Raw genomic sequence first — 25906 nt, 5'->3', positions numbered from 1 at the left:
AGGAGTAAAGAAGGATAATGCAATATTAGATTTTAAATGTGTAAACTCTCAGAAGTCAGCGAATGCACAGCTGAAAGGTGAACATGCATCCTGAACTTCTCAGAGTTTTTCAGTCTCAATACATCCTTTAACTGCATGGTTGCATATTTCTTGTGTGCTGTTTAACAACACAGAGCTGCTTCTGTATCCTTAGATACATGCAGAATTGTTTTTCGATGCTGGTATTCCTTTCTAAATACCAACAAAATTCCTAAAAGTCCTTTAAATGTAACTACAAAGTAGCTTCACTCTGCAGTTGAAGAAAAAAAAGTCCATAAAATAATAGCGAGCAGCAGTTATTTGCTGACATGCAGAATGCTTTACTGTTGCATCACAGCGTTGCAATAATTTTGCAATAATAATTGCAGTATTTAGATTTGGGACAAGAATTGCTTTTATTTTACTTCTCTTCCCCAAGCACTATGGGATCCTTAATTCAGCTGGAATTCTAGGAGCTATATTGGTATGAGGTCACCTCCTAGTGTGTGATCAAATTGATTTGTATTTATACATTTACTTATATTTTGATCATGAAATCAAGCTATATATTAAATGGTCTGGATGCATCAGCATACACATGTACAGTTGATATCCATAGTTTTGTCATGAACTCCGTGGAGACATGACTACCTTTTGCTTCCAAAGCCCTTTTTGTATGTAGCTATATAAGATGGAAATTTTCAAAATTTTGAATGTGGAAATTTATTAGTAATTTTCACATCAGTGTTGGAGAAGCACAATTTATATATGTGAAACTTAGAAAATGTTGGTTTATGTTGCTGTAAATTGATGCATGTAGTAGTAACATTTAAAGTGCATTTGAATTGCCTTAAGACAATAAAAATCAAAATGAGATATTTATTCATGTACACTCCTCAACAAGAAATAAAACCGCAACTCGATGCAACTCTGTAAATGTGATTGTCCCAGAAACAGAACCTCAGCTGGCAGTTAAAGCCGTTGGGAAGTGTACCTGTCTGCAGAGAAATAACATGCCATTGAACGTGCTCGTAATGCATAGGGAGGAAAAAAAAAGGAATACATGGAGGAAAGCCCCGTGTGATATTATTCCGTGAGAATCATACGCAGAACTGTACTGGTAGCAGTGGTGGAAATAGTGTAAGGCTGCAGGACTGCAAGAAATTTTTGTGAAGGATGCTTTTATTGCCACACGTATCTGAGGTTTCATGTAGAAGTGGCTGGTATCACACCATCGTAACAAACGTGAGATAACTTGGTGGTTACACGTACACTGAGGATGTGATTCTGCACTTTGCATGTTCTCCCTGCCTATCTTCAGTCTCTGTCTTGGATAAAGCCCCAAGGCACTGGCAAGCCAGCTCTCCTAGGTCTGCTTGTCCTCGAAGCACTGAAAACTGAGCTCCCTTGGCCCATGACGTGCAGTTATCAGCTGCCAGAAACTCAAATCCTGAATCTTTTAGTCATTTCTTTTTGGCTGGGTGAGGAAGGAGCCGTATTGCAGTGGCAGGACCTGGCATTCTCACTTTGCCTGATGCATTTTCTGAGTGTCAGCCACGGTTTCCCCGAGGTCTGGGCCACCCATCAGTCACTTAACATCTGCCTTTCCCTGAAGGTTTGACTCATCCTGAGTAAACTCAGTAGCTCAGCATCAGAGTAGCTACAGCAAATGTGGGCCTGTTTTTCTTCTCTTTAGGTGCTTTCTTCCAGGGCTTTGTGGGCATTCAAGCAGAAATGCCTGTTTTTTTTGTGATTTGCTGAAGGATACACCCCTTCCCCTTGAACAGCCCTCTGCTTTTTGCTTGGTCCTTGGCCAAGCTGTGGGTTGGACCTGCAGATGGACAAAGCTGGTGATGAAAAAGGTTCAGCCCATGAGATAGCAGATAGTAATTGTGCTGATGTAGTTTGGACCTTTGGGGCAGAACAACTGAAAAAAACCAATCTGTCTAGCCAGCCCCACTGTCAACATGCAGTGACACAAGTTCTGTCCTCTAGGATGGAAGGTTTGGAGGTCCCAAGTCATCCTTGCTTTGAACTGGGTTATTTCTAGGCTGGTTTTTGTACATCTCAGTGTCCAGTTTGGAGCTGTAGCAGGGAAGCCTGGGACTTAACGGCTCATGGCCGGCATGAGTGGGAGGTCTGTCACCATCTCTGCTCTTGCAGTCGGTCCTTACTTGTCAGCCGCTTGTTTTGCCCCATGCAAAACTTAAATTTCTTCTCATCCTTTGAGCTGTTAAATTCCACATTAAGACTTCCCCACTGGCAAGATCTCAAAAGGTTAAAGATTACATTTTTCTTTGTAATGATCATTTTTTGGGAGAAATTTCCTAGATTTTTTTTATATCTGCACCTGCCTCTCTAGATCTCCATGGTACAGAAGCTGTGTTGGAGGTGACCTGTGTTCTTTAGGCTGATTTATTTTCTTGTCTGCCTTTAGGAATGGGTGGTTTCTTACTGGAAAATGGGGCATTTTCTTACTTTCTTGAGCCTTCTCTGTGGTGCTCAGCATTGGCTGGAGAATTTCAGGGACCAGCTGATCTCCTGGCAGTTTGCAAGTGCAAAGGGTTGAGGCAGCTCTTGTTCAAGACATGCTGCCTCGCGGGCACAAGCTCCCTTTCTGTATTGCTCTGAAAGCCGAGATGCAGGTACGGAAAACCCCATGTAAGGGGTTCTGCAAGGAATCAGAAACGTAAAGAAATTTACTCACTACGTTTTATCAAGGAAGAGATGAAAAGGTTGCGTTCCTTCCCCTTCGCCCCACCAAAATGCACAAATAAAATAAAAAAGAACCCCAACAAAAAAAAGTTACGTTGTGGAGCTGAAAGGCTCCTTTGTGAGCTGTTGTGCAGCCCTGCAGGATCGCGGCTCCTTCCTCCTGCAGAGCTGCTGGAGTTCAGCTGGAGCAGGAATGCTGGTAGTGGTGGAAGGCTCTGTCCCAGCGACGGGCGCTGACAAACGTTACCGCTTCGCCTACATGCAACCCAGGCCTTAAAAATGTGTTGCTTACAGTGCTTTTTGTTTGGCTGTGTGGGGTTTTTCAAGTCATTAAAAGGTTTGGATTCCCTTCAGGAGTTAGTCAGCTAGAAAGTTTTGTTTTGTACAGTTGGGTCGTATTTAAGCAACATGAGCAGCAAAACATCAGCATGTTTTGAGTCAGGAAAATTATTTCACTTTTAGATAACGCAAAAAAAAAAAAAGGCTGAAATTACTTCATGAGACTTTCAAAAAGTAAATGTAAAAACCTCTGGGCCGAGGCCAAGCAAGGGAGATTTTTAACCAAAGGAGAATTCTTCAGAAAGCAAATGAAAGAAAATAACAAGGCTCAAGTTTAACCCTCGCAGGATATATCGCCTCTGTCCTAATAATTGGTGGAAGTTCTCTGTTTCCAGATAAGCTTTTCTGGGCTGAATGATGATTTTGGTCAAGTTGTTTTTCTTTATAATTTATTTACATTACTTAGTTGCTGCATTGCCTCCCTGTGAACCCATCAGCTCTCTGTTACCTTCCCATGTGGGTCTGCCAGCCGAGGCATCATCAGAATAGATGCTGAATGCACTAGGGTAGGATTGTTTTCTTCAGGTGAAGTTTCTAGTTTGTCAATTGTTAAAAAACTTCTCAAAGCTTTTAAAGTTTCGGATTAATATTTTCCAAGAATGGGTTTTGCTCGATTCCAAAAATATGAAAAGGAAGATGACTCGTTCAAACTGTGAATATGGAAAAATGCTTTTTTTCCAAAGTGCACATTTTTGGAGTCTTGAGTTGGAGCAGTTCTGTGACTGAAATCATTTTGAGGTGAGAAGTTGAAAATCAATAGCAAAGTAACCATTCCTGAGGGGAGAGATGGTGTTTCTGAGCTGAAGAAAGTTGGGTTTCATTTGTATAATCATCTGCTACTGAAAAATCATAGGATTTGGGGGGTCCTTTGCCCTCTGTGCTGCATCCCAAGCATCCATTTTTTTACTGTGTACATTTCCCAGCCTGCAGCAGATTTTTATAGGAGATGCAGAAAGTTACTTGAGACACAGAAGTTAACTTGCCTATTTTCCAGCTTCCCTGCTGACCTCCCTGCTCTCACTTACTTTTGCAACTTTCTCAGAAATTGGTCTTTTGTTTTAAAGCTGTAATTACTTGGTCTCAGTCCAAAGGTGATTTAGAGTGGGCTGTTAGGGGATTTTTAGTGTTTTTTTTTAATTCGTGAAGACTTTGGTCTGTCTTATGACTAAGAGTAATAACATTTCTTAACACAGTTCAGAAATGGCTGCTCCTTAAACCTTTGTCTGTTGCTTGATTCTTGTTAAGATTGACTAAAGTACTTTTTAAAGCTATTTAAATGACAGAAATGGCCTGGTGCATGCATAGTACATATCTTTTATGGTTTATTTATGCCGTTGTCTGTGAATGCCAGGACAGCATTTTGCAGAACTCCGTTGTGCCACAGCTAGCTTTTTCCTTGAGTGATAGTTGGTAATTCAAACAAGTAGCAGCTGTGGAAAAATACAGGGGTTTGACCGTCGAGGTTTTGCATATGCTACTGAAGGTTTCTGATCTGGCCCCTCAGTTTATGAAGTTGTGCCAAATTAATATCGTTGCCTAGAAGAGTGATCTAATCAGGCAGGTTAATCAAGTAGAAATGTACAAATTCACAAACCTACAATCATTTGTTTTTGTTATTTTTAAGAAATAAGGAAATTAAATGCAAACAGTGTTCATTACTTAAGGTTGCAAATTTTAAATTCAAAAGTGCTGTGACATTCCGCAGCTGTGGTTTTCAGAGCAATGCGAGCGTGATTCCAAGAGACAGACGGAATATTTTGAAACGTAGTTATGTTATTAGATAATGTGACATACAGTATATGCAATTTAGGATGAATATGAAACACTTCAAAATGGCTTGGAAATCCTAATCATTTATGATCCTGACTTGTAACACTGGGTGTTGTTTTCCATCTTGCAGCTTTGCCCGTTTGCATTTTTTAGGGCTTGAATGTGGTCTTTGCTGTGTGCTTCTTGTGGTCCCACATGTTACAGCGGAGGGAGCTTTTTCTCCCATCTTTTCACACGTGCCTTTTGTAAGACCAGGATGGAATAGCCCCGGCGGGGATTCTCGTGGCCCATCTCTTGTAGAGGCTTTGCCATTGCTGTCTGCGAAGGGCCGGCCAGCAGAGGAGCAGGCTGTGCCATCTCCCATGGGAGGCTGAGCTGGGTGCACTGCTCACTGTTTGCTTTCCTGGGTTGACAGCACTTGCCCAGGAATTAAGCGCATGAACAATTTCAACAAGTAGAAAGTACAAAAAGCATCGTTATGAGCTCCGTTAATGACAGTGGGACCGTTAGGATCTGTCAGTCCCGTCTGTGCACACCTCAGCCAGGGCCCCTTTGCCCCGAGACATGACCGGGCAGCTCACAACCCCTCTCTGCTGCAGCACAAGCCGGCCTGAGGCGAGGTGAGGGGTGCTGGCGGGGGCTTTCCTTGGGCAGGGCTGCAGGGGGAGAGCGGGGAGCTGGCAGGGAGGCAGCCCCTTGCACCCTGCGCCTCCCCAGAGCCCTCTCGGGGCTCCCTGAGCTGGGGCTCTCTGCAGCTTCTCGGAGCAAGTTCCAGGCTGCTCCCTGTGTGCAGGGCTGGGATCGGGGCGTCCCTTGTAGCCGTCCCATTTCAAATCCAGGCCCCTGTGACAGCTTGGGAAACAGTTTTGGAAGCTCTTCCTAAGGACTGTGGGCAGCTGCATTTTAACAAACAGCCCTTGAGGTGGCCCAGTTCGGCCCTGCCGCTCGCCCCTGGTAAGGGCCACTGGTCTTTCACAGCCCGCTCTGTCAGCAGCTGCTGTCCTGCCTGTCTCAGAGGCAGCCGCTCCCGGGAGCTGCTCTCTGTCGGCCGCGCGTCGCAGGCCGCCATGGCGGGGGCAGCATGGCGGAGGAGAGCATGGGAGCAAGGTGCCGGGGATGGCCAAGGCGCAGCCCGCGCGGGGCAGAATCAGCCGCCAGATCTAAGTGCAGCTCTTTCTCTTTGCAGACACTGAAGCTGCCTCAGGTGAAGGAGCCTCACAAGGCAGTAAGTACTCGTGGCGCTGTGGGTGGGTAAGGGGGGGGCCGGGGCCTGGCGTGTGGGTGCGCTGCGGGGCACAGGGCCCTTTTGCGGGCTTTTCCCTCGGGGGTACGGCCGTCCCTCGCCCGCCTCGGGGGGTGGTGCGGCCGAAGGGCCGCGGGGCTGGCGGGCGGCCGCAGGAGCCGACGGGGCCCTTCCCCGCGGGCCGGGGCTGCGGCGCGGCGGCGCGGCCGGCAGAGGGCGCCCGGCCCCGCGGAGATGGCGGCGGGGCAGAGCCGGCGGGGCGGGCGCGTCCCGGAACGGTGCTGCCGGGCAGAGGGGCCGCGGCTGGCGGTGGGCGTCGTGCTCCGCCGGCTGGGCGGGCTCGGCCGTGGTGCCTCGGGGAGCTGGGCAGCGTGGGGGGACGGAGGGCGGCGATAAGCAGAGCTCCTGCCACCCTGCTGACCCAGCCCCTCCAGGGGAGATGCTGGGTGCTGCCATCCTCCCTGGTGTGATCAAGTCTTGTAGGATTTTTAAACCTAAAATTTGAGGGGCGTGAGTGTCCCTGCCCCGAGGAAGGACGTTGATAAACTGGAGCGGGTTCAGTGCAGGCCTCCGGGCACCAGGGGAAGAGGTGGCATCAGGGCACCTGGTGGCAGCGTTATGGCCCCGGTGATGGGGAAGATGGAGCCAGGCAGTTCACAGCGGCAGGAGAATGAGAGATAATGGACATAAAGTGCTAAGAAGAGAGGTTCAGGCTGTGTCGAAGGAAAAGCTTTTCCCTGTGCTGTGGAGCAGGTTGTACAGAGAAGTTGTGTCTTCTACATCCTTGGAGGTTTGCAAGACCAACTTGGTTAAAGTCGCAAGTAACCGAGTCCGAGCTCAGAGCAGACCCTGCTTTGAGCTGGAGGTCAGGCCAGAGACCTCCTGAGGTTTTGCTATGATCATGTTAGGTGAGAGCCACAGGTTCCATTGGAAAGGTAAGTTACCCACCTTGGTAGTTACAGAGGGCAGCTTGGAAGCACCAAACTTACCTTGGTTGGGTATAAAAATGTTAGATAAATAGTAAAGAAAAATAATAATTAAAAAGTACAACCATGCCACCTTTTCTGAACTGCTCTTTCTTCAGGCCTGTTCTGTGATAGGTGAAGAGTTGAAGTTAGTGTGGGGGTCTTGGCTTTCTGTCTGCAGAAGGAAGCAGGACTGACTTCGTTGCAGGTGGAGGATGAAGATCCTCAGTCCTGAGCCAAAACGTCTTCGTAGCGACCAGCCATCACACACCCCTCCTGGTGCTCACTGGAGGGGAGACGGGCTCTGCAGCTGGGCCCTTTCTCTTCTCGTTGACCCAGTGGCAGGTGATATCCAGCTCCATGCAGGGGATGGAGAGTCCTTCCTAGACTGCTGTTGCCTCCTTTGTTGTCTATTTTTCAGTAGGTGCTCTGCTGCCCTGAGTCTTGAGTCTTTCCAGGCTCATCTCCTGGCCCCCTTGCTCTGAATTTTGACACGGGACCCTACTGTGTTCGGGGCTAGGCTGTGTGCATCTGGGGCCTGTTATTCGGGTATTGGACATAGTAACCTTTTTGCCAGAGCTTGGGAACCACCTTGTGCAGAGATGTCTTTTTCTGGGAGTCAGCTTTTCCTCTTTTTACCTCCTTCAGAGGAGCTGCCATGGTAGCAGTGGAGGTGCAGAGAGCGGTAAGAGAGACAAGGTACTGCTTCTGTCTACATGCAGGGCTGTATGGATCTGGCCCCCTTGCCAGTGCAGGAATTACTGAACCCCCTTTTTCCCTGCCACACTTGTTGCTATCCCAGAGTAGTCTCATCTAGCTGAAAGAGCTGAAGGCACGACCAAGCCAGCTGAGCAGGGAACTGGTGAGTGGTGGGCTAAGGGATGGGGAAGGAGGGTCACCACAGCCATCCACCCCGGTGGAAGAACAGGCTGTGTGTGTCACCTGTCTTACAGAGCGAACGTGAAACTGCTCGGCCAGTGCTGCTGTTTCTAAGTGCAGATGGTTGTAATTTCCTGACAAAGTCATCTTCTTCTTCCCCTCCTTGCTGCTGCAGTGAAATAGTTCAGCTGTCTTCTTTCCTCCCTGTGCCTTCCCCTCTGGGGCTGGATCAAATCCCTGCCCTACACTGGTTGCCTCTGCACAGCTCTTCCTCTTTTTCCACTCAATGGCCCTCTTGTTTCCTTGTCAGTCTGTTTGCTCCTCGTGTATTTTAGGAATTTTTTATTTATCTTTCCTTTCCTGCTATTTTTGTTTTGCCTTCTGCTCCACTGCTGTTCCTCTGCGACCCAATTCGGCTGTTTACACCCTTTTTATTACAGACATCTATATTGTTCAGATCTTCTTCTGCTATTTCTGTCTCATTGGGAACCTCTAGGTTCCTGGTCTCTGTAGGCATGGTTTGCTGCCTTCTTCCAAAATTTCTCAGTATTTAAGGGATACAGCAAGATCTTGTTTTCTCTCATGTGCTTCTCTCTAGGGCATAGATTGCATCCGTCCCAAACTGGTGTGGATGAGGAGCTCCCTTGACCAGCAGTGGGTCATTGGCATTTAGATAACTACAATACAGGTTTTTAAAAACTGTTTAAGTTTTCTCCACGTTGACTTTTTGGAGGCAGCTGTTACTCACGGCCACAGCGGTCACCTGCAAAGTTTTAGTGAAGGCAACCTTGTGTGTCAAGTGAGGAGACGTCTTGGCTGCTCCTGCTGCAGAGCACAACAAGGGCACCTTGGCTTGCTCCCGGGAGTAATGGAGCTTTGGTGGCACTTAGCTCTGTTGTGCTCCCTAGACTTACCCTGAGAGCAACGAGTCATGTTTGTTCTTGGGAGGCAAAGTCTGCATCTTGCCATACTGGGTCTGAGAGCGAGTTGTGCTTGGCCTGTTGGGAGGATGAGTTACTGACGTGGTGGGTGCAGCTGCATTGTTACGTGCCCCTGCCTTCAGGTCTGAAGGACTGTGGTAAGGGAGGGGGCTGCTGTGGGAAGGGCTGGCCTGGCCTTTATTTCCTGGGAAGAAGGGAGCCATGGGGCAAGCTGGGACGCAGCTGAGGCCGGTTGTTTGTTTGTTTGCTTCTTGCTTAAAGAGGAGACAGTGGTGTTTAGACTTTCCAGCTGGGAAGGCACTTTGAAGACTCTCTTGAGGAAAACTGTTGCACTTGGTTGGTTATTTCCAGCCTTTGGGGTTTTTAGTCTATAGATTGTATCTCTGGGACTCCCCTTTTTTTTTCTGGACTCATTCTTGAAGGGACACAGATCTGAAGTATAGAGGAGAGGATGTGCTCATGGCGACATAGTTATATGGGTTTGGGAGCTACTTTTCTAGCTTTGGCTCAGGGTCCAAGACCAGAATTCCCACATGTAGAGGGAAGGAAACAATGCAACCCACAGTGCTAATGTGTTAATAAAAAGGCTTGTCTAACTGCTACTAACTTTGACTGGCAGGGAGGAGGAAGGGAGGAGAGAGGTTTTGAAAAAAAACTTTCTATTTGATATTTTTTCCTGGGCAGGGGTGGACAGTTTGACATCTAGGTCACTGACTGTTCCTGTAGAAGAGCCTGGCAGTCTTTTCTGCGATGCTCGTATGCCTCTGTGGTTTGCTCCAGACTCTTGGAAGTCCTCAGGAAGAAAATGTTTGGGCTAGATCTGCGCCATCATTCTCCATGGAAATTCCAGTCACGTTTAGGGGAGTTACAAACTTTGTAAAAACAGTCTCCCTCCTGCTGCTCACATACCACGGGAAATTCTTGGCAACCTGACAGATAGCTAAATAAAACCACTGGCAAGCAGGGGTCCACAGGCCCTGCAGCAGCAGGGACAGCGTGCCAGAGACACGGCTGTGGGCTGTGAGAACCATCACGTCTGATGTGAAGGGGCATTTGCACTGTGCTGGGTCATGAAGCAGGTTGCTCTCAGTGCACATGTCACAGTTTGGGGACAATAGTTTTAAGAGTTAGGCTGGCACCAGTGTTGGATCAGCAGTCCTGTCCATGGCAGTGCCCATATGTGGGAGCTGTGGTTGGGTTAGGAAGAAAACCCAGGATGGTCTCCATGCTGACTGCTTGTTTCTGGGCTCATCCCCAGGAGGCAGAGGAGGGTATGAGCTTCCACCAGCACAGCCCTGTTCTCCAGAGTGTGGTGGCCTTTGCTGTTTCCAGATCTGTAACTATGCTACAGATTATAGATTGTAATATTCAGGCTATTGGATTTTGATATTATTCTTTTCTGTAGGAAAGAGGAACTTGTGCACAAGAACATGTCCAAAATAACCACAACTGACTTGCAGAGCTCAAAGTTAGACTGGGAGTTTTATGGTTGCCCACAAAACCTTAACTCATCTGGGAGTGCATAAGCACCTAAACTTTTGTCTACATGCTTGGTACTGCTTTTTCTAATAGTGACTCTGCCTCTTTGGACCAGCCTAGGACAGAGTTAAGGTGGCTCTGGCAACTGTTAATATGGCATTTGCCTGATTTCAGCTTACTAAGGGCCTTTTAATACCTGTTTTCAAAATACCAAATGTTAACAAATACAGCAAATAGTGTCAATATAGTGTAAATAAAAAATAGTGTACCTAGTACTTCTAAGCCTTTGGCCTGGAGGACCCTCGAATCACTTTACGAGGAGTTTGGTATTCTGCAGGGCAGCAGCAGAGAAAGTGACTTGCCAGAGGCAACCAGCGGGCGAGTGGCAAAGGAAGAAAGCACAAGTCTCTGGGCTTGCAGCCCAGTCTCTGTCTGCTGGACACAGCCTTGCGCTGTTGGATTGCTTTTCTGTGCCCTGTGAAAGAAAGCAGAGAACAAAAGGATGGAGAAATGGGAGGGGAAGAATTGCTAAAAGCTGAAGGTTACTTAAAGTGTAGCTGGTGTATTAACTTCACGTATGTCTGGTTAGCTATTGGAGACTTAGTAAGTGCTCCTCTTCTTGGGGGAGAAGTCCTGAGCCTGATGGAGCAATCCTGATTAATGTTGTGGTGAGGAGTCTTGCCTTTCCTGTAATCTTTAAATAAAATTCTGTTAAAAGTGGGAATAATCAGGAAGAGGTGATTTCGGGAGCCTTTAGTTCATCTGCAGTGTGTCAGGCTGGCTGAGTTCAGGGGAGCTTGCTGATAGTGTGATTTGCTCTGTTCTCTCGCCCTGGTTAACAACTGTTTTGAGGACCATGACAAGCAAGATGTGGTTTAAAAGCAGGTGGTGCTCACAGGCAGTAATAGCCGTGAGTGTGAAGCTTGCTCTGTTAGACTGTCTGCGTGCTATCAGCCAGTTACTCTGTTGTGTGCAGAAAAACAACATGAAAAAGCAGTTCCACTAAAACAACCCAGTTCAAATGCTCCGCTTGCTTTCATTCCTGGCAGTGTGGCAGTTTGTTACTATGGCAATTCAGTGACATTTACTGGAGGTTGGAAGACCACTAATGGTTGTTTTCTGGAAGATCCTGTTCTTTCTGTCTCCATCTCCTGTACATGCAGTTCTGTTGAAGCAGCGAAGCTGGATTTTGTGCATTTTCTCAAAAGCAGATCCCTGTGCTCATGCTGCCAGGAGCTTACCCTTACACAGCTCTTCAGTGCTCTCCACCATTTGGGAGATGCCTGAGAGCACAGCACACAAGTCCTGTCTGTAAGCCCAGACCATCCTTTGCCTGGCAGCGCCTCGCAGCCTCCTTCATTCATACTTTAAATTCTAGTAGAAACGGGAGCGACTTTCCTAGTACATTTGTATTTGCTGTGGCCAGCCCCACAGGTTGAAAGCTCCTAGGCCAGATCCCACAAAATCCCAAGACTGATCCCAAGTAACACGTGTTTTTTCTTTGTGTCTGTTGGTTTTTCTGTTGTGTTGGAACCCATTTTTCCTGTTTGCAGATAGTTTTTGAAAGTTAGTATTGCCGTCTCACAGGTGATGATATTTACCAGGTATTTCAGACCACCCTGTTGAGTTACCAGGTTGCAGGAGGGGCAAAAAGTGGTCTTTGGATATTGTGTGACAATGTTACATCACCTCTATGAGGTACCGAAATGATCTTCAGAGGAGGGACTCCAGTCCCAGCTATGTACGTGGTGAAGCAGGCAGGACAACCCAATATTTCTTGTTTTTTGTGTCAGTAGCTGGGTGCCATGACCATCAGAGCTTGACTCCAAGCTTGGGCTTTACCATAGCCTAGAGGGAAGCACATGGCTCTGGTACAGCAGAGCTGGCTGCCAGGGACATCGCCAGCCTGTTCAGCTCTCTCATGCTGAAGGTCCCACACTGTGGCACCGTTTTTTAGTGGGTGCCGTATGATATCTGAGTCATTTCTCTTTGCCAGATCTTCAGTCCCTCTTATCAAGTACCTAGATGGAGTGAAGTATTTGTGCCTCAATGCAAGATATGTTTTAATTTGTTATCATACCCCAACTCCTGGTAGCTGGCTGTAATTCTTATCAGACTGATGATGGGTCAGGAATCGTGTCTTTTGAAAATTAGAACTGTGCTGTCATCTGTGAGCTTTATTTCCTTCTTCCCCAGTCACAGTAGTATCATACTTGCTTATTGTGTGCTCAGTTGTGCCTGGGTGCGGGGCTAAGATAGCACATTCAGTGCTAGGGAGGACCCTAACTTTCATCTGGGTCTGAGGATGTTGTAGGCTGCAAACAGAATGTTTTTCTTTCCAGTTCCTTAGCCAGATGCATTCAAACCCATCACCTGCATACAGGGCAGCATCCATGAGGAGTGTGCGTCTCCACTCTGACATCATTTAGTTACAAGGAGAAAAAAAGAAAATTGCATTTTTTTTTTTTTTCAAAATGGAATACATTACATAGTAAATATTTCACAAGCCCATAAATAAAAAATGATTGGCCTGATCTTTTAAAAACATATCTCCCTTTGGGCTCTGACTAAGCATGAGAAAGTTCAGCGTTAGAGGGAATTAATTTGAAAAAGCAGTGAAAGGTTAGAAGCTGGATGTGGGCTGGAATATGCCTCGCAAACGTTACGGTGGAGGCATAGTGCTAATGCCTTGCATGTGTAAAAACATTTTGAGGGTTTTGAATTTAAACCATGAAATTAATATATTCAAAATTCAGGTTTTCTTGCCCAGACCTTATTGCATACAGGATATGGTGATTTTAATATTCTGACTACTGATGGAAAGATATGTAAGTGATTTGCTGCTGTTAAAGTTAAGGAAGAACCTTTAGTATCTCCATTTCTTGATTAATTTTAAATATTCAAATTTGCAACCTTAATGTTTTCTTAAAGTAAATTTTAGTTTTTGATTTCCTTTTACTCTTTGGGGGGTAACAGAGCTAAAAATGGGAAGTTCCACCGTTGTGCTTGGTAAAACTTACTAATGCCTTACACAATTAAAAGCCTAACGTAAATGATGTGTGTGTGCGTGCACACCCACGCACACGTGCCAAAGTGAACGGTTAGTCATTTACAACTTTGTGATTAATTTTTCCAATGTTCTTATTTAATATTTCTCCTGCTCCTTGGGGAGAGCTATAAAAATGGGTTTTATTTTTCTAATGTATTTGCATTTTAAGTAGGTAAAGCCTCTTTAGAATCCCATTTGCCTAACAAGTAGATGAATATGTTCATCTTCAAATTTAAATGACTCATGGGCTGAGACCAAGAGTAATAAATTTCAGTGCAGGACGAGGACATTAAGAAAATAATGCGGAACTTAGTTCTGGGATCTACAGTGCGAAGAGAATTTTGACCTTAAGGCCTGAGGTACATTCCTGCAGTGCTGTAGTTGTTGCCTTTCACAAAATCGTATTTCTGTGCAGCTCTGGAGCTGGGGTCATTCATTCTCCCCTGGAACAAGACCTTTTTGGCAAGGTGCAGTGCTGCCCCTTGCACCTTAACACAGGTTAGTCCTGTCTTGCTCTTACCTTCTGCTTTGAGTACATTGCAGGACTGGAACGGGAGGGAGTTTATCACTGCAATTTCTCAGGTTTTCTCTAACATGGGAGATCCGTTTCCCTTTGCCTTCCTCTGCTGCTGCTTGCTAGTTCTGACCCAGTGCCTTCACATTACAGCACCAACATCTTCTTTGAGGCTGGGTGAAATAGGTAACAGTTCCTGGACCTGCTTTTTAATAGGGTGAATTTGAAGTTGCTCTTCTGACACAACTGTTACCCTAAGGGTTCTTCTTGGATGTTCTCCCTTTGGGTATCCTGTTGGGTGTCTTGCCTTATAACCACGTAAGGTGTGCTCAGTAACATGGCAGACATGCAGTCATGCTGAGGTTTTGGTGTTCGTGCAAGTCCTGCAGTTCCATAGCTCTGGAGAAGACCAGTTACTCTGTATGTAGTTTTAATCTAAGGTTTTGGAAAAGGAGACTTTCAAGTTGTCTGTAAATCTGTGATCTTCACGTGATCTTCTGCAGAAAATTGATAATATACCCATAAAAATAAAATTTCTGCCCCTTTCTCAGATACTGACAAAATAGACCATGTTTACAGAAATCTGGATATTAATACTTTGCAACAAATCTCTTACAGAGTTCCTAGGCAGCAAAATCGATGGGGCAATATATTTATTCTAATAAAAAAGGATAAGAATTTTAGTAATCTCAGACTGTTCTGATCATCCGTCAGTTTGTCCTGAAAATGCCAGGAGAGCCTTATGGAAGATAGAAAATACATTAAGAAGGGATACGCTTTCCATCTTCCAACATGGGTTGAAATTTGGCGAGAGAAAAGGTGTACAAACAGCAATGCCATTAATTATTCCAAATTCTTCTTTCAGCCTAAACCTTTGTCTGCTGAGCTGCATGTTGGCATTTCCACAACAACAAACCTGAATAGCGCACAAAAAACCAAAACACTTTTAAGTATTTTTTTTTTTTTTTAATTGAAAACTATATCCCAATTATTTGTAAACCAAGAAAACAATCAAAAAGATGCAGTGGTCTGTACTGTTCAGTAATCCAGCTTGCCTCACCACAGTTCTCTGTGTTTGCACTTCTAAGGATCTCTATAACCAGGAAAGGCAGAGCAATACAAGGATTACCTTCTTAAGATCTCTTCCTTTCAACCTAAGCAAAAAGGTTGGAGCTCTTGATTATCTTGGGTGAATGTAGAGGGGAGGGTTCTGCATCCTTCCTAGTTTATTTTAATTTTATTTTGTTCTTTACAAAGGTTTATGAAATCAGGATCTCTTTCTTCTTCAGTGCTGCTCAGTCATTTAACTATCACTTTTCCTTTCCACCTTGGAAACTAGGCAGTGATACTCCCTGGGAATTCCCATCTGGAAATCACAGTAAGAACAAAATTTCTAGTCAAGGGCAAGCGAGTAGGAAAAAGTCAAGATGAGATTTGCTTTTTCTTTATGAAACTCTCAGTGCTACATCATTTAATCTAAACAGTTGTGAAGTAGATTAGTGTGTGTTCCCAGCCAAACCATTTTGATTCCAAAAGGAGGTTAAAATAAAATGGCCTTTATTGTGTATTTTGCATAACTCCACAGTGTGGGCTGAATTGAGTACACCTATTTTTTTTTTTTTATTATGGAAGATTGAGGCTGTTCATTGTCAAATTGCTGGTAGTAGCACATTAACATGCTCTTTTCAACATTCTTTATCTTACACTTAGTTACAATTTGAATAAAAAAGAATCCAACACTGCCCTGAAGTGACATCAGAATGAAGAAGTACGAAACTAGATCTGCTGACGTTAATTACATGGGGTTGTACAGCCTGGGGAAGAGAAGGCTCCAGGGAGACCTTCTAGCACCTTCCAGTACCTGAAGGGGGGCTACAGGAAATCTGGAGAGGGACTTTTTACAAGGGCACGGAGTGATAGGACGAGGGGGAATGGTTTTAAACTGAAAGAGAGGAGATTTAGATGAGATATTAGGAAGAAATTCTTTGCTGTGAGGGTGGTGAGACCCTGGCCCAGGTTGCCCAGAGAAGCTGTGGCTGCCCCCTCCCTGGCAGTGTTCAAGGCCAGGTTGGATGGGGCTTGGAGCAACCTGGTCTGGTGGAAGGTGTCCCTGCCTGTGGCAGGGGGGTTGGGACTAGATGGTCTTTAAGGTCCCTCCCAACCCAAACCAGTCTGCGGTTCTATCTGCATCGGATACTATTTGGTGTGTCTGAATTTTCTCATGGAGTCTGAATATCCTGGTTCACAATGCTGATTTTGGGGATAATCGTAAAACACCAAAAAATTTTCACTTTAAATTGCTGATATTTACTGTCTGTTTGGATTCAACGTTAACAAACTTTTAACTGTGGGAGAGGGAAATTCATTGATGTATAACATCCTGAGAACGCCTGGGAAGTCTTTTCTCTTTCAACATCCAGTGAGTAGTACCCAAAACACCTTTTCCCCAAAATGTTTTTAAAAAATTAGAGTATGTGACCATCAGACTATTATGAGCAAGGGGGCTGTCTTTCAGAAATTAACTCAGGATATTCCCCTTTGGATGGAATTTCCTGCTAGTTTGACATCAAGTTTCCAAACCTGGAGGGATTGCGTACAGCCCTGGATGGTCTGTGTTTAAATCTCCATCGTGCTGATACATTCAGCTGACATGTGGTTTGGATAAAGTATGACGGAATTAATAGAATTCTGTGGCCACCTACTTGAAAGCAGCTTAAAAAATGCGATAGGGTGGAGTCAGTCCTGTAGCTGCTGAATGCATCTGCAGCAGCTCTTAGGAGCTGGGACTAAGCTCTGAAATACTTCAGCAAGAAACCGAGCACAAACCTGTGGCTCTGTGCCCTCTCACCTATCATTTAGCCTCTTGCCAACTTGATGGTGAGCTAACATCTTGCACCATTTTTTTGGTAATTTCAAGGGATTTGGCCCCTCTGTGTAAGGGTTTGGGATTACCTTTTTCTTGGCTTGGTAGTTTGCAGCCTGAGGAACCCCCTTTGCAAAGTGTAGGGAGCACTATGCTAGGTTAGGCCAGTGGGTGCCCAGATGTCTCCTGTGTTCCTGACAAAGGCCAAATGGTTGTGGGAAGGAAGTAAATGATCGTGAAATGAGTGATCTTGGAATAGTTTGCCCGCAGGGAAAGTTTTTTCCTAACCCCCGCTTAGGAACTGGCTTGTGCCTTTCTGTGTGAGGGTTTCTCTCCTTTCCAAATTTCTGGATTTTATTACTATTTAATCCTTACTAATGTAACTCTGAATACTTTAATCCCCGTAAGGGGTTGCTGCTGACTTTGGGCTCAGTCCTGCTCCCTTTTTGAGGAATTTTGCCATTAGACACCTTTAAGTTGAGCTCTGATGTAGATTGCAGCTGATTTTACTGGCAAATCTCTACTTGGCTGTAAAATGCAGGTGTAAAGCTCGTAACTTCTGTGCAAGAACGCAGTTTGAATGAGGAGTAGAGGGAAGTCTACAGGCAGTAAGCTCTCTGTCTGCAGACTTGGATTTTACCTCTCTCCAAGTGCCAGTCCAGCATCTAGAAGGAAGCCCCTAAAGATGCCAAAGGGTTAAGTCAAAGGAATTGTCTGTGAACTGTGTGGGGAATATCCTGCTAGCTTAGGAAGCCATAAATGTGTTCCTTTCCCTCCAGGTGCCCCTCTGACTGCTGAAAGGGAGAAGAAGCCTCTCTCCAGAGCTGTCTTTGTGCTGCCCTGGGTGGAAGCCGCAGAAGCAAGTGAGGGTCCTAGATGTTTTTTCTCCCTTCTGTGTTGTAAGGAAGCAGTAGCTGCACTCTGAGTCTTCTTCTGGGGAGGCTGCTCAGGTAGTTTTCATGCTGGACACAGCTCAGAAAGGCGTTTCCCGGTGGCAAGCATGTATTACATATCTCAGAAAATGCCAGCCTTTCCTGTTTCTTTGCATTAGGTGGTTTAGTCGTGGTGGCTTTGGCTCTCACTGAAGAGTGCTGGAGTGGTTCCTTTCAGTGCGACAGACATCCCAGGAAAGATGATGCTTTTTTCAGTATTCCTACACAACCGAATATTCACCAGCTCCAGCTCCAGCCCCCTGTGTTTATCACCAGCAGGACTCTTAAGGACTCCAGCATCTGCCAGCAGATTTTCAGGAAGCAGTTAAGGAACATGAAACTGAGTGTCAGAGCATCTCATGAACTGTCCCGCGATCCACTGGCGGTGGCTGGAGGGATGATGCTGATACTTGTTGTCACATAGGCCTCACTCAGCTTGTTTGGGGGGAGAAACATCACAACCTCAAACAGGGAGACGACAGATAAATGTATAGCAGTGGGCTTAACTGTAAGAAATCTAGCTCCCCTCCACTTTCTGAGATACTGCTGGACTTTATGAACTGTTTGGGAAACCTTGTTTCCCAAAGTGAGCCAGGAATGTGGAATTCCTGGAGTTTGGTGCTTCCTTTGCTGCTCTCAAACCTTCTGGTGTAAAAGTGCCACACTGACTATGGAGCAGAATAAGTAGTGCTGTCCAGACTGCCCTGTCTTCTTTTTAAGTTTTGCTGGTTTTTTGTTGCCTGGGACCTGGAACACTGCTGGGTTTTAGCTATAATTCAGCAGGCTGTTGCAATCTATTTACCTTCAGCAGTTTTGCCCTTCCACTTTTGGAGGCTGTCCGTACTAGACGGCTGTTTCTGCAGTGCTCTATAAGAGTAGGTTCACTTAGGATTCCAGAGTATCTGCAAAGTGCCTAGTTGCCATGAGAGCTCCTATATCAAGTAGCTTTTGTGGGGCTTCTTCCATTTGAAAGGTCAGTATGAATTCTGGGTCAGGTGAAAATTGTTCTTCTCCTTGGAGAAGTCCTTAAGAAGCTCCCGCAGCTTGCTGTGTGGAGACCCCATCATTCTGGACCCTTAGTCGTATGTGCTGTCATCATTGCAGGGATGTCATCTGGGTGATGTATGTAACTGTTTCCAGTTTGGGTTTCTGCGATGCTGTGCAGAGCTCTTTGAGCCCAGTGGAGACTAGTTTGTGTGCAGTTTTTGTGGTCTCGGATTCCTGCACTTACGAGCGTGGGTTAAGTGATCTGTAGTTTTAGCTTGTGATCCAGAAGTCCTGACCTTTCAACAAATTTCTGATTTCTATCGTTCCCTTCCTGGGTTTCTAGAGCAAAATCCACTGAGGCCCTGGGCCAAATACCCGTAGGAAAGAAGCCTCTTCTTCTGCCTGCCGCTGTTGGGCATGTGTTCTCTGCCCTCCCTCTTCCCTGCCAAACTGAAATATGTACTTTCTTCTCTGATGAATATTTGAAGTAAGACAACAAAAATTTTTCAAAATATTTAATGTTACATCTGGGAAGAAAGATGACCTGGCTGATCATCCCCAGGGCAGGGTGTTTCAGAGTCATTGCTGAACACAGACCGCATGACCGGAGCCAGCCTGCAGCAGCCCCTGGAGACAGGCAGAAAAGAGCAGCATGTTCCCTGTCCTTTACTGGAGGTGGACTTGCAAGTAAAGTGGTCAGAATGCTTTCAGATCCCATGGAGTTATTTCCTGGGGTGCTTGAAAGACCTGCTTATTTGCCATCTCAGTATGTCAGTCCTTTATATCTGAGGAACTGCCTTGTGACACGCCTGTTGCTTGCCTTTTTTTCTAGTAAGGTGTGATGCTGTATTTTGGTGCATGTATTTCATGAGATTAAATGTGGGCTGACTAAGGGTATAAGGCCGTTACTCCTTAGACCTCTTTCTGGAATCTCTGCTCCTCTTGGAAGGACTCATGAGCATGAAGGAGGAATGATGTTTGCTGCAGTTTGGTTTTTAACTAGATGTCTTTATAAGCATTTTGAAACTCTAGGTTTGCAGCAGTGTCATATGGTGATTGTTCAGTTTGCAGCAGGGATGCTGTTGCCTGAATACCAGTAAGGGACAGCACTGAACCTCTGTGCTAGTGGGCTAATTAGTGTCTTTGCCTGTATTTTTCCTTAAGTCCTGATAGTGCCTGTTGGTATGTTTTTGCTTTTGGTGGAGCTGCACTGCATTAATGTCTACCTGGTGATAGGAGAGAGCTTGAATCTGAGCAGACTTGCTTAAGTAGCATTAGTTTGGCTGTGTCTGGTACCATCTCGTCAGAGGTTTAGGGATGGGGCTTTCAGTATGGGTTTGCAGGCACACCTCAGCGCTCCGAGTCCCTTGTAGCCCTTCCCATTGAAAGCTTTGTTGTTACATATATCAGCTATGGGGCCCCAGCTGGAATCTACCTTGGTGTAGTAGTTATAACCCAGAGCAGGAAAAGTAGTAGCATACAGGCTAATTCTGCTCGGTGAGTTTCTTGCTAAGAAAGCTGTCACTGCTGGGAACACCACTGAAAGTATTCGACGGCTGTCAGCAAGGACAGCTTTATTAGGTGGGAAGGAAGAAGTCTGGCACTTGGGTGCAGGCCTGGAGGAGTGACTTGTTCAGAGAGGGTAAAGCTTAGCTACACATCGTCACTCTCCTGATACTTTCTGAATCCTCTGTAAACCTCCTCATCTCTGAGACTTGGCACCACTTGGTGGGTGTTATATCCTTTAAAGAGTCGGGGAAGAGATTAGTACCAATACCAGCTGGAACAAATTCTTACTTCTCATAACGCTTGTTTCACTGTAATCTCTGGAGGTCATTCTTACTTAGGGAAAAGCATCCCCTAACAAAACAAGCAAAACCCTATTCTCTTGGGGTACATAGTTGTATTTTTTATCATGTTTTCATTTTCCCCTCACTGCCTAGGGAAGGAAGTGGTCATTCCCAGCATGTGCTGCTCAAGTCTCGGCTGTTGACAGTGAGATCCCCACAATCTTTCCTGAGTTACAGAGACTACAACTGGCCATGCCTGTTTGAGTCTGTGAGATGGGGTGCCTCTAGCATTTAGTTTTATTCTTTTCTAGCAAGTCTTCTTGTTTATTGAGAACTTTTCTTCCAAACTAAGGCCATAGTAGCTTGCTTTCTCCAAATGGAGGTATTGAAAGTGCTTGGTATTTGGTACTCCTTTGAAGAACTAGTCTTCAGGTCATCTACCACATGGTTCATTACCCTTCAAAAAGGAGGTTGGTTTCTTGTCTCTGGGACACCCAGCGATGTGAGATGGATTACTGATGACATTATGAATTTTCTCTGCTAATAATTGACTCTGTTTTTTTTGCAGCAGATATACAGATATTCACTAGCAATCATTAGATTCTCTTTGTTGTCAGAAAGGGTCCAGGGGAGACTGGGACACCCAGCACCATTGTATGACCACAGAAGGAGATTGCATAAGATTATATAATGAAACATAGTTAGATGTGACCCACCAGTGCTCTTATCACTTGAATATTCTTGCAGTCATGTTTTGCTTCTCCTCTTCCTTAAGCAGCACTGTCTGAAGCAGCGAATCCTTTTCATCTTGGTATATACGCGTGGGCTCTGTCTCACTTGCCCAGCCTAGGCTTTTTAAAATCCCTTAGATCTAGCTTATCATTGCTGTGCTCTGATTAAGATACAAATATTTTTTGGTAGCAGAGGTAAAGTTCCAGTGCCCAGCTGTTTAACACCTTTTATATTTGACATTTTTCTCTTATAGATCACCGTAGCTTCTACTTTCATTCTGCCAAGCAGAATAAAGGGGCAGAAGGTGATTCTTCATTTAGTGTTGACACCCCATGTGCTAATGGACTGCAGTAGTGAGCCGAAGCGAGTGATCAGACTGTACCAATGCATACTAGCGTAAAATATTTATTTATTTTGAAGATAAAATTATAGAGAAGTAAAAGGAAAGTTTATTTAATGTGCATACTCTAGTGTTTGAATGCAGTGTGGAAGAGGTAAAAACAAGGCTTTAACTTTTCTAATCGTATGGATACATGAATACAAACAACTGAGCTACTGCAGGGGAGCTCACTGAATGGCAACTCAGCTGTGGAGCCACGGTAGCTGACGTGTACACTCCTAGCTTGCTCCTGTTGGGAAGTAAAACATGTTATTTTCAAGACCTTTTGTGGCTACACAAGCTGATGTGTTTTACGTTGTTTGCAATGGGCTAGTAGCATGCAAGCCATCGGCTACTGCAAGTTGCAGTGAGGTGACTGCTACATGTCAGGCTGTACCCTGAGGTGTATGTCAGATATCAGAAGATGGAAAAACCCCACCAAGTTGACAAGTGGAATTTTCCTCTTACACTGATGTGATAGCTGAGCCAAAGTCATTTGTTGTCCCCAGTCAGACCAAAAAAAATTCATAAGCATCTCAAGCTTGTCTTGTCTTCCCCACACAGCTGTGGTGAAGGGGGTCTGTTGTTGCTGGGATGAAGGGAGGGGGTCTGGGGTACAAACATATATGAAACCAGGCTCCATCAGTCCTCCTGTTTACTGAGCACCTTTCTGTCCTGTGTGGTTTGGATTGTTGGTTCTCTTTGGTTTTATTTGTTATAACATGCCCATACGGGATCTTGGATGCAGTTAGTAAGCAGCAGCAGTGAGAACCAAGTGTGGTATGAGCATGTAGGCACATCCAGTCCATGGTGTAGTTGGCATATTAAGACTTTGGCTCTGTGTTTACTTCTGCCAGTTTGTCCCCATCCTGACCAGTATTTGCCTGCTGTAGCCCTGAGTTCCCAAAGATTTCAGCAGGGCCACTGCTCTGCATCTTCATTGCTGTGAGGTCTTATGGAGGCTGCACTGGAGAGCAGAGCTGCCTGAATAGGAAATAATAAATCAGAATATGCCGCAAGCTGTACAGTGTGGAGCACTTGGGGGACATGGTAAAGCAGTGGTTGTCTGCGTGCCCTAGAGATTTGAGAGAGCATGTGGGATGAATGTAACTGCATGGGGGTGTCTGAGCAGCATTGTCTGGAGTGCTTGCCTTTTACCTCAAAGTTTCTAAAGTGGCCTGTTTTCTTTTTCCTACAGACAATTTTAGGTACACGTGTGATATTTGTGGGAAAAAATATAAATATTATAGCTGCTTCCAAGAGCACAGAGACCTACATGCCGTGGATGGTGAGTACTGTTTTGGCACTTAAACACCTGTACAGGACATTGCACAGCATGGCTTGCTCGCCTGTGTCAGTGGAGGCACAATCCACAGGCACTGCGGCAAGAAAGTTGCTGTGCTTGATTCTCTTTGCGTGCATCAAAATAACACCCTCTGCTGGGACCTGTCGTCCTTGCAGTCCTCCTGGCTGTATTAAGGTTCATCCCTAGGATAGATATGCTGGAGCTGAGTCTCTCAAGGTAAACTGTCAGTCTGGCTACTCGCTGGGCAAGAGTTGGTTGCCTTTTGCTTTCTGACTTCACAGGGTTGTTCCCAACATGCTCCTCTGTGAGAAACCACATTTCAGAGTTGACAAATGTTGTTTCGTTCTTGTTAATCGCTGTGGTAGTGAACTGATGCAGTTGTCAGCGGACCTTACAGGCCGATTTTTCCTCTGTGAATGTAGATGTGGTCTAGGCTGGTGACACTTGGACAGAAGCAGACACCCTCCTCCAGCAGCAGTGTTTCTTTTTTCTACATCGGGGGAAATAGAAGCAACAACATACTGTCTTTGGCTTGCCCCCTGCTTACTGGGCATCTAAAGCTTCTTGACTCAGAGCCCACAGATACTCCAAACTCTCACTTGTGTTTGCTACAAGCCTGTTGGTATTGCTCCTCACTTGGCCAAGGAGGGAGCTCTGGCAGAGTTTTAGAAAGAGGCTGCTTGGAAAGCAGAAGTTTTGAATGGCTGGACTGTCTCGGAAAAGCAAGCGGTTTTTCACAATACGGGATGTCCAGAAAAGTTGCTGGTTTTGACTGGAACGTGAGGACATCTGAATGTGCTCTAAGAACAAACAGCGTTCTCTTGCAGTGCACCACCGCAAGCTCCCTTCCTCCCATGGGGAGACAAAATTAAATCACTGGGACTGAAAGTCACTGTGAGATGGACATGACTGCTTCTGTCAGAAATGTGTCTTCATAGCTATGGTTCAGGGAGCTCTGCCTAGCGTTACGAGAGGGCTTTGGAAATGGCTTCCACTCGTGTCTTGCAAGGACACTGTCTCTGTTCTTCCAAGGGGCTGGTTGTGTCTTAGCAAACACAAGTGTGAGGCAGCTGTGCATCTGAACTTCACATGGGGCCGTGTCAGTGTCAGAGCAAAGGCCTTGAGAATCTGTGTGTATTAGGGCTGGGCATGTTCAAATAGTTCCTGTGTGGATTCTGCTGGGAAGAGGAGGGACTGGGGCACAAAGCCTGGTTTATTCTGTGGGGCTGAAATATGCGTGAAATACAGGAGGAAAACAAGACCATTTAAGAGGATTTAATTTCTGTTTTGTTTCTTCCCCTCCTTCTTCTATTCTGTGTTAGTTTTTAGTGTGGAAGGGGCCCCAGAAAACCGGGCAGGTAAGCCGAGATCCTTCGTGTGCTTTATTTCACAAACCTTTTCAAACATTTGGTTATTCAGGCACAGCAGGTCCGATTCTATGCTTGTAAGAGTCAAGGGAGTTTTGTCACTGATTGCAGCAGGAGAGGAGCATCCTCTCTCCCTCTCCCAACAAGGACAGCCAGTAGCTTGATGCCCAGCCCTAGCAGATACCAGGCTTTTGTTGTACATACAATTGATCAGGCTTTTGAAAATCAAAGAAACGAGTGTTTCATGTCTCTGGTGATTTAGTGAATTGTTCAAGGCATAAATTAAATTATTTTATAAAATGGGTTGGGTTCTGATTTGTTGCTAGCTGTGCTGTTAGATGGTAGAAGGTCACTGGTCAGTGTTTGTTAGCTGACTTGCTTGCAGACTGCATTACCGTGCCCATTTTCAGACAGTATGACATCACTAGATAGGAGATGCACTGGAAGAAAATCAGAAAACGTGAATCAGGCTTTGTAATGTGTTTGTTCAGTACTTTTCTGTATTTTTTAAACATTATTTATCTACAAGGCATGTTACTGATCTGGAAGGGAGGTAGTATCTGCTTGAGACACCGAGGAGGAGGAGGGACAAGTCAGACAGAGGGGTCGTTGGGTTTATAATTCCTGTCTTGAAATCTTGTTACAGATCAAAAGATTGTTACAGATGCCTGTACAATTCAGTGCCCGTGCAGCTGTAGAAGGAAAACCTGAGGGTGTTGTCAGCTCTCTTGCTGGTTCTGTTCTCTTGCAGACCCCTATGACCAGGCCGTCATAGCAGCAGATGAAGTGAAGGAGGAGGAGCCAGAGCCGTTCCAGAAGATTGGTCCAAGTATGAGTTATTATACAGCTTCAAATGTGAAAGAAAAAGCACAAGGGTTTCAAATCTGGCATTAGCTGGAGTACCTCTAGGAAAACCAGAAAGCACTGCGTTACACAGAGGTGTTGGGACATTAGGGGTGCTGAAAGATAGGTTCAAATGAACACCAAACACCAGCAGCCCTGGCCCTAAGAAATGCAGCTTTGTGATGTTTTCTGCTCAAGAGCTCTGCAAAGAGAAGAGGGAAGAGGTTCAGGAGAAAATGAAGCTGGCAGCGATTAGAGAGGGTCTTAAGGTGTATTGGCAGAGTTGGCAGTGATTGCTTTTACACTGCCTTTGTGGTGGGTTCATCAAACAGATCAGAGTGAAACAAAGAGGGGACCAGATTTTGCTGAAGCATTTCTCTGAGCTCTCCATTTTGGAAACAATTGATTAACCCTGGATTTTCCTTTGGCTTGCAGCTTGCAAGTCAGTTCTGTACTGCCCAGCACTGGCAGGAGTGGGAGGTGTCAGTGTATGGTTACATTACTTCATTATTTCAAGTACCCCCAAAGGAGGAATTAGCACAGTTATTGCAGAAAAGCACCTCCTCCTGCAAGAGAAATCTATAATTCCAATATAAAGTCTTTAAGTCTTCTGTAATTAAGACTTAAACTTGACAACTTGTTTCCTAGTTGACTGTTCCTTTTGTCCACACGTTACAGTTTGTCTGTATCCAGAAGACAAAACTGTGTCACCTGTAATACACACTGTAGGAATGGATTCTCTCCTTCGTTTTGCACACTTACTTGCTGTAATTTTGGGATAATCTCCTGTAGCTT

At 45.4% G+C, this 25906-nt stretch overlaps 1 protein-coding gene across 12 annotated transcripts in view; it reads left to right on the top strand.

Moving 5' to 3' along the window:
- The window catches only part of ZNF618 (zinc finger protein 618), a 156536-nt gene that overhangs the window by 89514 nt on the left and 41116 nt on the right, over nt 1–25906 (top strand). For 6 of the 12 annotated variants that reach the window (XM_068413863.1, XM_068413869.1, XM_068413860.1 and 3 more), the window contains 5 exons: nt 6029–6067; nt 17555–17638; nt 22794–22883; nt 24224–24259; nt 25020–25097. In XM_068413863.1, coding sequence (XP_068269964.1) covers nt 6029–6067; nt 17555–17638; nt 22794–22883; nt 24224–24259; nt 25020–25097 — 327 coding nt within the window. The remainder of the gene's footprint in view (nt 1–6028; nt 6068–17554; nt 17639–22793; nt 22884–24223; nt 24260–25019; nt 25098–25906) is intronic. The other 6 variants (XM_068413870.1, XM_068413867.1, XM_068413866.1 and 3 more) reach the window with 3 other exon arrangements.

The sequence above is a fragment of the Nyctibius grandis genome, chromosome 16, assembly GCF_013368605.1.
Source record: "Nyctibius grandis isolate bNycGra1 chromosome 16, bNycGra1.pri, whole genome shotgun sequence".
NCBI lineage: Eukaryota > Metazoa > Chordata > Aves > Nyctibiiformes > Nyctibiidae > Nyctibius > Nyctibius grandis.
This window is presented reverse-complemented; position numbering and strand designations above follow the sequence as displayed.